Genomic DNA, 12,254 nt, shown 5'->3' with positions numbered 1-12,254 from the left:
TAAGATTATTTTATATAAAATATAAAATTTTAATACTTTGGTAGTATTCCCTTTATAATATATATAAAAGTCAAAGTATTGCATTTGACTTTTACTTCTCCAAGTTAGGTTGGATTTTATAAGATTTTATTGGTACTTTTGGACTACTATAAGCCAAGGATTGGGTTATATCTTACGGCAACTATTATTCATTAACATTGTATGTAACGAGACGGTCGCAGCTTCCAGAAAACTTGAAACCAGACCAACTCTTCTTCACTTTGTTTTAATTATTGTCTTACTTTTCTAAGTTTTGAAGTTTCAGTGAGAAACAGAGAAAAAGAATAAGCAAATGTAAAACCAGTGGAGAACCATTCACTCATTGAATTGCCTCTATCGTATGATCTATGCTACTGCTTGGCCCCGTTTTGACCTCTTCCTCTCTCTATACATCTCAAGAATAAGCAATAATGTCTTTGATTTCTATGTGGAATGGTCGTCTTTTGCTTAATTGGCGGAGCCTTTACTCCGGATTTTCTCATATAATAAGAATGAACGTACACGGCGGAAAACCCAAAACCTTTATTAATAATAAGAAATGACCCGACGACTAAATTTCTTCACCAGGTCTATAAATTGGCCTGAGAGAATGCGCTGATACACCAACAAACAGAGTGCCTTTCTCTAATCTCTGCATTTAGTTATGGCGCCTAAACTTTCTTCTATGTTGTCATTAATCATACTCCTCTTTCTCTTCCTGTTTCTTAGCTCATCTCATGCAACATTGTCACCCTCACCTAAGGGTGAAAAACCATCACCTTTTGAGTTTATCAAGGATCTTCAGGGATGCCACAAGGGAGACAAAGTAGAAGGTATCCATAAGCTCAAGAAATATCTTGAACAGTTTGGTTACCTGAGCTATAGCCATTCCAAATACCATACCCACGCCAACGATGATGATTTTGATGATCTTCTAGAGTCCGCCATCAAAACCTACCAGACCAATTACCATCTCAATGCCACTGGAAGTTTGGATTCTGAAACAGTGTCGGAGATGGTGAAGCCTCGCTGTGGTGCAGCAGATATCATCAATGGCACAAACTGGATGCGTTCGGGAAAGAAAAGGCATCACCATGGCCATGGCTCCCTCCGTACAGTAGCTCACTATTCCTTCTTCCCAGGATCCCCAAGATGGCCACCTTCCAAGACCTATCTCACATATGCATTTCTCCCAGGCACCCCAAGCTGGGCCATGAGCCCTGTGTCGAGAGCATACGGCCAGTGGGATTCTGCAACACACTTCACATTTGGGTGGATTCAAGACCACACAAGCGCCGACATGACAATTAGTTTCCATAGGCTTGATCATGGAGATGGTTCCTCATTTGATGGCCCTGGTGGAACCATAGCTCATGCTTTTGCCCCAACCGATGGAAGATTTCATTATGATGGGGATGAAACATGGTCAATAGGTGCAGTTCCTAATGCAATGGACTTGGAGACTGTGGCCGTGCATGAAATAGGTCATCTTCTAGGACTTGGGCATAGTTCAGTTCAGAATGCAATCATGTTTCCCTCCATTAGCTCTGGAGTGACTAAGGGTTTGCATGAGGATGACATTCAAGGAATTAGAGCTCTCTACAACCGTTGAAGACTTAAAAAATGGAACTGGAAAGTTCAGTTATGATGAAGTAGGAGTGAAATCTAACTATTAATATAGTACTACTGCAGTGTGTTTTCCTTGTATCAAATAAGTGCCATGCTACCCTGCACTGGCCATATATTATTATCGCAAACGTTAGAGGCTTCGGAATTTTGAGTTCTTCTGATTTAAAATCAGACGAAAATTAAGAATATTGTATGTTCAGAGTGATACTAAAATATTAGAGTTTATCTTTGTGGTACTGATATTGATTTACGTTCTAAGCATTTCTTTGAGACGACAGAACATTCTGAAGGGATTTGGGCCATGTTGACCTATTGCCAATCAATATATATATGAACCAGAAATTGGCAATTGAGATAGAAGGTGGAGAAAGTTTTGGCATGAGCATGGGTGCATAAAAATGGGAACAATAGAGAGCACCCCCAGTCATTGCATCTCTTCATCACGCCAAAGGATACGTGAATGACTTTGTTTTGAGTGTGGAATGCAGTCTTCTTTTGGTGGGCGGGGTCATAATTTTTTTGGAGTTTTCATGTACTCCTATAATAATATGAATTTGCGTATACTTAAAGTTTGGAGTCATGTAGGATGAAGTAAAAATCTTACTAGTATGGCTGATCCAGCGACTACAATTTCTTCATGACCTGACAACATGTTTGAGGTCTTCATTAATTGAATCTTTCTTGTACTAATATGAATTAATAAATAATTTGCATATACCTAAATTAATTTTGCAGTTTTATATAGGATGATAGTAGGTCCCTGTTAACATCCAATGCCAAAGCCTGATCTTTTCATGAACCAACATTCAACCAAAACTTTACCCTTAGGTAGAAAAAAGGGTGGTGATTTGTTCTAAACCCTCTTGTTGATTATAATGACCATCTATGAATTATGTTGGAAAGGAAACACGATTAAAAAAGATTTTAAATTATTAGAATTATATTTGGTTTCTAATCAAGGAGAATTTTTTATTTTGAGTGCATAGTTATTTTAGTTTCCATATTTGAGTAGTCAAGTCGTAGATCGTTTCTATATTTTATTGTTGGAAGTTTCTATATAGCTAAGTGTAAGTATCTATAAATAAGTGATTGTGTATTATTTGACTAAGAAAGAGTGGTGAAAGACAATAAAATTTTAATTTTCCCGAATTTTTATTTCTTAGTCAACCTTATTACTTCAACAAATTGGTATCAAAGCTACATAAAAAGATGGCAAGTGGGATGTATCCATTCCAAGTTCCCTAACTCAACATAGATAATTATGACAATTAAAGTATCAAAACAAAAGGCTTTGCTTGGTTGATAAGAGACATGAAAGGTTGTAGAGAAAGGCTACAAAGGGCCATAAGATGAAAAAACTTTCATAAGTTTGAAGAGAAACAGAAAGTGTCATTGCATAGGTCTGAAGAGAACTAACAAGTTCATTGATTCTTATAGAATCAACGTCCTTGTTTTCTTCTATGATTGTGACCTTAGGTCTAAATCTCTTAGGAAGAGACATCAAAATTTTCCTAACCACTTGGAACTCAAGGATTCTTTCTCCTAGGTTAAAAGAAAAATCTACAACATCACCAAGTTATGAATAGAATGTAGAGAAAGTCTAATTTCACATCTTGATGCTCTCAAATTTTGAAGTGAGTATTTGTATCTTGGACAAGTTCATAACAGAAGTGCCCTCACGGGTTATCGAGAGGATGTCTTTAGCCTACTTAGCACATTTACATGTGGCTATCCTACAAGAATTAAAATTGGTATAAAAAGGGTCCATGTGCTGGTCTCACTACCCTCATTGTCCAATTTATTCCACTCTTGTTTAGACTTAAGTTCATCAGTTGATCTTCTAAATAATATAATTTTAATAGGGGTAATGTAAAGAAAGTCTAATTTCACATCTTGATGCTCTCAAATTTTGAAGTGAATATTTGTATCTTGGACAAGTTCATAACAGAACTGCTCTCATGAGTTATTGAGAGGATGTCTTAAGCCTCCTTACCACATTTACATGTGGTTATCCTACAAGAATTAAAAGTGCTATATAAAGGGCCCACGTGCTGGTCTCACTACCCTCATTGTCTAATTTATTCCACTCTTGTTTAGACTTAAGTTCATCAGTTGATCTTCTAAACAATATAATTTTAATAGGGGTCTTTTTTTCAAATTCCACTGGATTTTATACTCCTTTTCCTTGCATTATTAGTAAAAATTCCTTTGGGCCTTCCAATGAGGACAATTACTCCCATGAAAATACGATGGATTGTTGATGGAAGATCTTGCCTTTGGTTGTTCCATGCTAATTAATTAGCAGAATTGAGAAAAAAATGATGTTTATTAAAAGGCCTACTCTAATACCAATTGAAAGAATAATGTTCTAGTAGGGCCACACTTAGAGAGGGTAAATAAGTGTTTTAAGAATATTAGTCTAAAAATTTAATCCTTTTTAATTCAATTAAGCCTTGTGAGAAATTATGAATGATCAATAATGATTCAACATAAATGAGATAATCCTACATGGAAAACCTCCACACAAAATATGGAGATAAAAAACCACAGAGTTTGAGATCTCGAATCAACAATCCACTATTTGAGATTGTAATACACAAAATTACCTGGCATACGCTACCCTCATACTTACTTTTTATAACCCATATTACGATCCATGTCTATGACACAACATGCCTCATGTGCTCTAGTGTCTCGTGTGCTCTAGTGGATTTGCCTTAGCTCTTGAGGGGATGCAAATCCCCTTCGATAATCTCAAAGAAGTTAGAGATCTTCTTTAAGAGATTTTGGAATGGGGTGGAAGGCAAATTAGGGTTTCTAAATATAGACATCAAAACCTAAAACGAATTTAGGTAGGGTATATATAGGCATAAAGGCTTAGAGGATTGGATACAAAATTAAATTAAAAAATAAAATCTCAATTTAAAAAAACGTGGATTGCTAGAATATGGCAATTCCAGGATCGATTGCTCGAGTGCACTAAAGAATCATTTGAGCACTTAAATAAGCTCTTGAGCACTCCTACAATTTCAAAAACAAATTTAAAAGGATTTTTGCATGGTTTGAAACAATCGATTCAACCCATACCTTGTTATTCGTAATTTGCCTTTACCTGAACCTTTCTAGACTTACCTATGACATCTTAGTTGATCGATCAACAAACTTCAGTCTTCAATGGAAAGTAAGCCACTATCTAAAATGATCCTATGTCAAAATAAAAGAAACAAAATTATTAGTAAATAAGCTACAATGCATTGTGCAGACCTATGCTTGAATAAAAAGAACAAAATTGTCAATGAACAAGTTACAATGCATAATGCACTAACAATAACAATTACCATCAAACTTTTTTTTGCCAATTATTTTTTTTGCTAATTATATTTAAGGTTAGAGTTTAATACACTTTACCGTCTCAACCTATCCAATGTTTTGCACATTGCTCTTTTAGGTTTAAAATCGAACACATTGCACCCAAAACTTCTTAAATTACAGTACTTTGCCTTTTTCATTGGACAATATTAGTTTAAATGGAAGGAAATATCACATGCTATCAATGTGACTGACTAATGAAAGGTAGATTTGTAAATTATTAAACTAAAAAAATCCAAAAATCCAAAAATCTCCAGACAATTCTCTCTCTTTCAATCTTTATCAATCTTTATCTTTGTTTTAGTCTATGACACATTGCACCCTTAACCTTATTTGGGGTGCAATTTTCAACATTTTCCTCATCTTACAAGTGGTAAGTAGTTTCAACAGTTTGTCTTTGTCTTTTTACTATCTTCTCTTCTTTCTTATTCCAATCTTCAAACCCTAATCATACATTGTTTTCTTAGGTATTATAGATCTTCCACTTCTGAAAAAGGAGTTAAGGGAGTTTGGAGTTTTGAATTTTAGGGGTATGCAGATGGAGATTTTCTGGTGTGATTATTAGAATGGCCTTTTTTTTGGTTTCTCAGTTGATTTTGAAGGGTACCCATTTGGGTGAAATTGTTTTTGTGTGTGCAATGCTTGGTGAAAGGTGGGATTTGGGTGGTTTGACTTTACATGTTCTTGTTGCTTGGTTGTTGAGAAAGTGGGGGAAAAGAAGGGAGATTGGAATTTTGGGTTGTTATGTGTTTTCTTTGATTTGTTTTCTATAAGGAAATTGAAATCTCTACTCAACTATGTTAACTAGTTGTAGTGATGTCAGTGGATATTACAATTTAAGAACTTTGATTTGTTTTGTTTTTACATTTTCTCAACATCCAAACAGGGTTAGGAGTGTAATGAGTTATAGACTAAAATGAATACGAAAATTGAGAGAACGGTTTTTTGAGTTTAGGAATTAACAAATCTATATTTCATTAGTGCACAACGTGTGATATTTTTATCCACTTAAACTAACATTATCTAAGGAAAAAGGTAGAGTGTTGCAATTTAAGAAGCTTGATGTGCAATGTCATCAATTTTAAACCTAAAAGGGCAATGTATAAAATACGGGGTAAAGTGTATTAAACCTTTAAAGTTATATATGACATCTTTAAAACTTTAACTATCAAGACACTTAAGTGATGATACATTGTAGACCCAAAATTGCCAAAGCCCACTGCTTGCTTTTTTTGGGAACCTAGATGGGCGCACATGGAAAGAACATCAAGCTAAGAATGAAAAAAAAAGGAAGAAAAAAAAGAAAAAGAAATCGGGATTTTTCCGGAGATTTCATTTTATTCTATTTTCCTTTATTGGTGGAAGGATAGATATGAAAAAGGAATAAGTTTTTTTTTGGTTGAAGAGGCGGTTATGGTATTCAAAAAAAAAAAAGGAAGACTAGAAAGAAGAACAGAGATAAGAAGATATTTGGGATAGAAAAATTGAAAAGATTTGAAGAAAGGTATAACATGTTTTATTTATTTATTTATCTTTGTTTTTGTATTGTAATTAAATCAGAAAGTGCAATAAGTTACACGCTTTAGTTTATATAAATGAGATTGGACCGGTATAATTTGTACAATGATTTCTTGTAAAATAAATTTCAAGTCAGACTATAGTTATTTTCCTTTATTGGTATATTTATTTATTGGTTGTATATTTACATTTGAAAAAATATTTTTTATTTTTTAAAATTAATCTTGTAAAATTGCCTGAACGATGTCATTACTAACTATTAATGTGAATAAACTCAAAAACTCATCCTTCAAAGAAATTAATCTTGGAAAAATATATAGTTCCATTGTGTGCAAGATTATGTTCTTATTTATATTAGTTTTGCATATAATATATGGTATTTGGATGAATGTTCTCTTTGCATCAATGGAACTTGGGTTTCTAAAATTGACTAAAATAATTTGGTAAATCCTTCTTTTTTTTTTGTGAATAAATTGATATTTGCTAAAATTACACTTTTCTTCAAGAAACAAATTCATTTTAGTTAGTGTATTATATTTGTAAGTAATTTCGATCTTTATAAATATTTCACTTTAAAATAAATTTGTAAAACGTTGTGAATAATCAAAACTATTTTTTTTTTTAAATAAAATTGAGATATTTAAATAGTAATATGATATCCTAGGTAATTTGTTTAGATTTTTTTTTTTTTTTGTTTTGGATATAAACTTTTAATCATTAGATCTTAAGTTGACTACGTTTCTTTTTGTATATGAAATTGATTATCTTGGAAAATTTGTATTCTAATAAATGAAATTGTGAAAGTATGTCTCTTTTAAATAAAAATAGGATAGATATTTTCATCATAAAAATAATTTTCATTAAATATAAATTCTAAAAATTATTTTCATGTAAATAAAACATTTTAAAAAATTTTCTATAACAAGAAAAATAAATCAAACTTTTTTTTTTTAAATATATATTTTTTTTTATAAAAAAATTGAAACTTCCTTTTGTCAATAAAATAAATTGAAGTCATTGAATTGTAAATCATTTTCTTCAATGTACATAAGCCTTCTTGAATTCTTTTTATAAATGTGTTGTATTTTAAAAATAATCATTTTTTTATCTCTTTCTTTAAAATCTCATAATAATATCTATAAAAATTGGAAAGATGATTTTTTTTATTTGTATTAATAATAATAATTAGGAAATTAAATATTTTTTAAATTTTATGACACCATACAAATTGAATCAAACTTTCTATATCATTTTGTGAATAAATTTAATAAGCTCATGGGACATTATTTTTCATAAATTAATTTTATAAATAAATTAGTTCGGATTTGCTATTATAATAATTATTAGAATTATTGAAATAAGAAAAAAAATGCTTTATGAACCTTTTAATTGTGTACATGTTAAACCAGAATTTTATTATTATTATTTTTGTTTTTATTTTATTATTTTATTTTACTTTATTATTTAGTTATAATATTCATTGATCCTTGTATAATGTTGTTAAAATAAGTATTCATGTCATTAATCAATTTTGTAATGTCTTGTAATATAGACCTAATTTTATTGATGTGAATAGAGTTTTACTTCTTAAAATTGCCGTTAAATTGGATTTTAATCATATGAACAAAATCATGCAAATCAGTGACACTTTATCCTCTTTCTTAACAACTCATCATAATATGTTATCAGAATATTGTATCCATAACTAATTAATCACCGACAAAGTTGATTGATAATATGATTTTTAAATTCTTTCTTAATTCATGGATTTGTCTTTTTTTGTCCAAACAATGAGTTATACGGGTGATTTTTATTTTTTATTTTTTATCTTTTCAAAAAATAAATAAAATTATTGATGCTTCCAACTTTTCAAAAATAAAAATTTTCACAATAAAAATAAGTCTCACATTTAAACGGGGAGTACATGAAAAATGCAGGTTCACATATACTTTTATGTTATCATATGATATGTAATTTTTAAGTAAAAGAGATAAATACTTTTATTGTTTTTATACTTTTAGTCTTTTATTTGAAAAAATATCAAAATTAATAAAGAAATTATTAAATTATTTTTAAAAAATTGAAAATTTGCTAATTAGATTTCTTACTATTTAATTTAATTTTTAAAATTTCTCACTTTTTTTTTTTGTGTGTATGAGAAATGCAAGATCTTCTTATCAATATTTTTAGTCTTTTATAATTATTTATTCTGTTGTGCGATAAGGAGACTGTCATTAACTTTAATAACTGATTACAATACATATATAGAGGCAGCTGAAAGTTTTGACACCTCCATCACAATTATCCAATTATATTCAAATGTTAATAAAGATTGAAATGAAAAATATATCTCATCATTCTGTATTATAAAAATGAAAAATATATTTTATTATTTTGTATTATAGTTATATTTGATTCTTGAAAAGTATTTAGAAAATGATTAAAAAAATAATTTTATATTAAAAAAAATAAAAAATAATTAGAATTAGTAAAAATCTTATATGATTTCAAATTATTTAAACAGTTAAAATAAGTGAAATGAATTTAAAATAATATATAAAAATAAGACTTTAAAGATTGTCAGTTCATTCCAAAAATAACGGAAGGAATCGCAGCTGAATTTTTGAAAATGAAGAGATGATTATGTTGAGAATTTTTGAAGAATTGTTTGATTTGGATTACTCCGTAATTTATTCCATGCCTATTATAATTGCATGCATACCAGGAAAATCCATATGGAAAATAAATCTTGTTTGCACAGAGAGGTGTGGAGGATTGGTTTGGGTCAAACTTTTATTGTATGTGCCCTTGCTCAGAAGCTAGAGTATATGACACACTTACGATTCACGGAAGTAAACCCATTGCAATTCCCTTATGTACTTGCCGTTGAATTTGAATTAATCCGATTCATCAACCGGTGTATAAAGCTGTAATTCCAGCAATATCATCCTGATTCAAACCCTTGGTTGCTCCAGGAGCAATGTAGGCAAACATGATGGCTGCCTCAACTGAACTATGCGCAAGCCCTAGAAGATGACCTATTTCATGCGTAGCAACAGTCTGCAAATCGATAGAATTAGCAACTGCACCGACCACCCAAGTCTCATCTCCGTCGAAATGGAATCTTCCATCATTTGGTGGAGCGGCGTGAGCTATGGTTCCTCCAGGGCCATCGAAGGGGTTCCCATCTCCATGTTCTCGGATTTGAAAGCTAATATTGAGATTGGCAACTGTTGGGTCTGAAGTCTGCTCGAAGGTGAATTTTGAAATAGCAGCCCATGCGCCAAAGGCTTTGCCAACTGCGTCCGCGGCCTCTGAGTGGGAGCCAGAGTCGAGTACATAGAGGAGATGCGTCTGCCCAGGGGGCCATCTTGGGTTATTTGGGAAGAAAGCAAAATGAGTGCCTATGTTGAGATGGCTATGGCCATGGGAGTTAGTATTATTTGTGACACTGGGGTTATCTGGGACCCCACATCGAGGCCTGGACATCAACGTGGCTGTTGGGGCATCTAAGATTCCAGTGGGCTTGAGATGGTAATAGGTCTGGAAGGCTTTGATGGCAGACTCCAAGGCATCATCAAAATGATCATCACCATCGACTTGACTTTCAGTTTTGGAATGGGTAGAGCTCAAGTAGCCAAAACGCTGTAGGTAATTTCTTACCTTATGGATGCCTTCCACTTTGTCTCCCTTTTTAGATCCCTGCAGATCCTTGAAAAACCCAAAGGGTGAGAGGTCTGAAGAAGTTGCCTGAGACAGAAAGGGAAGGAGGAGGAGGGAATAAACAAACACCGAGGGCATGGAAGAAACTTTAGCTTCCATGACTGATGATCACCTTAATTTGAGTTGCAGTGATCGACTGCATGGATTCTGCATCATTGGGTCTTTTTATACACATTTTTGGTTGAAAGCCATGTGAGGTAAATAATCTCCATTTCAATACGTGTTTCTCAATCAGACAATATTTCCAATTTTATTGAGGTTTGTAAAAGGAATAAAATTTAAATTATTATTTTTGTACTTTTTTTTAATAGTTAATAAATATTATTTTTGAAAAAATAAAAAATTTATATCATTCTTCTTAATTTTCACGCTTCCTCTAGGTATTGGGCTTAAATAGTAAATTTATATAAATCAAAACTTAATTTTTGGGTATGTCCAAAACACAATTATTCCAATAATAAAAATAAATCAATAAATATAAATAAAAATAAAAATAAAAAAGAAAAGTTATTTAGACTTAAAATGATTATAGAAAAATTTTACAATTAGAGAAACGAATTTGAAGAAGAGAGAGAGACAACCAAATCATAAATTTCCATAAAAATTATAATTTCTTTTTCTTTTCTTTTCCATTTTTTTTCCCTTTTCCTGAACTTTCAAAAACTAATATATATATATATATATATAACCAAATCATAAATTTCCATAAAAATTATAATTTCTTTTTCTTTTTCTTTTCCATTTTTTTTTCCCTTTTCCTTGAACTTTCAAAAACTAATATATATATATATATATATAACCAAATCATAAATTTCCATAAAAATTATAATTTCTTTTTCTTTTTCTTTTCCATTTTTTTCCCTTTCCTTGAACTTTCAAAAACTAATATATATATATATATATATATATATATATATATATATATATATATATATATATATAATCTTAATATTATTGATTCTTGTTGATTCTTCAACATATTTTTCAATGCAATTAATTTAATAAATGAATTAATTACATACCATATGCGGATCCAATGTCTCTCTTGTTAGATATCCACTGGTTGAATCATAATTCAAGATTCATTCAGAGTTAGTTGACCCTAAAACTAAAAAAGAATAATAAATTATTTAATTAAAAGGGAAGCTTTAAAAAGAAAAATTGTGCTTAAATTAAAATTTTATTAATTTAAGGAATGATGTGAATATAATTTCTATTTTGGTCTATTATTCTTTCTTTCCCTAATCTCAATCAAGGGCTCAAAGAAGTTTGCTTTTGAATAAAAAGTTTATCCAAGATCTTATATCATAAACTTGGTCTTAATTTGAGTCTTGTCTTAATCTAATTTGAGTGTTGAATTGCCTTGAATTTTAACTTGATTTGGATTGTTGTTTGACTTAGACCTTAACATGAATGATTTTTTATTTTTTATTAAAAAAAACCGCAAATGGTGTTATCTAATTACGAACTCAATTTTATACTTGAATTACAAATATGTCAATTATCAAATGTAGAAACCACAAATTGAAAAATAAGACAAAGACATTAATTAACCCATAAAAGCTCAAATTTAGACATGGGTACTTGGAAAACCCCAAAAAATCAACCCCAAATATTGGAAAAGAACAAAATTGAATGAAAACATTGTAAAGAGACCCCAAGAATGCATGAAAAAGAATTGAAGATTAAAACAAGAAAAGAAAGTAAAGGATGAAAATGATAATAGCAACAATAATATAATATAGCAAACACCAAAAAACAAGACATTGCAATTGTTCAAATAAAATTTTGAGGTTTGAGTAGTGAAACTATTAGCTCTATAAATATGAGAATCAAAGTTAAAAAACTTTACTTTGATTTTATAATGGATCTTAAAAAAAATAAGATTTCTTATATACTCATAATAAATATACTCTCCATACTTAACACATGCGATTGTTGGATAGCACCTTGGATATCCGCTAAAACCCCTCTCCTGGCTAGCAATTTACCCTGAA

The 12,254-nt window shown here is 30.8% G+C and overlaps 2 protein-coding genes across 2 annotated transcripts; one reads left to right on the top strand and one right to left on the bottom strand.

The window, feature by feature from the left end:
• Positions 1-670: 670 nt before the first annotated feature.
• LOC117931230 (metalloendoproteinase 2-MMP-like) lies at positions 671-1,785 on the top strand. The gene has a single exon (XM_034852153.1). It carries the CDS (start codon positions 683-685, stop codon positions 1,628-1,630), a length of 948 nt encoding a protein of 315 aa, XP_034708044.1. The 5' UTR covers positions 671-682; the 3' UTR covers positions 1,631-1,785.
• Positions 1,786-9,444: 7,659 nt separating this feature from the next.
• On the bottom strand, positions 9,445-10,356 carry LOC117929996 (metalloendoproteinase 2-MMP-like). Its single transcript, XM_034850446.1, has one exon. The coding sequence runs from the start codon at positions 10,354-10,356 to the stop codon at positions 9,445-9,447; it is 912 nt and encodes a 303-aa protein (XP_034706337.1).
• Positions 10,357-12,254: the final 1,898 nt, after the last annotated feature.

The sequence above is a fragment of the Vitis riparia genome, chromosome 14 (genome assembly GCF_004353265.1).
Source record: "Vitis riparia cultivar Riparia Gloire de Montpellier isolate 1030 chromosome 14, EGFV_Vit.rip_1.0, whole genome shotgun sequence".
Taxonomy (NCBI): Eukaryota; Viridiplantae; Streptophyta; class Magnoliopsida; order Vitales; family Vitaceae; genus Vitis; species Vitis riparia.
Note: the sequence above shows the minus strand (reverse complement) of the source record. Positions and strands in the feature narration are given on the sequence as shown.

Bases quoted from the DNA above. Each gene is read 5' to 3' on its own strand.
- LOC117931230 (XM_034852153.1), top strand. From the start codon at position 683: ATGGCGCCTAAACTTTCTTCTATGTTGTCATTAATCATACTCCTCTTT.
- LOC117929996 (XM_034850446.1), bottom strand. From the start codon at position 10,356: ATGGAAGCTAAAGTTTCTTCCATGCCCTCGGTGTTTGTTTATTCCCTC.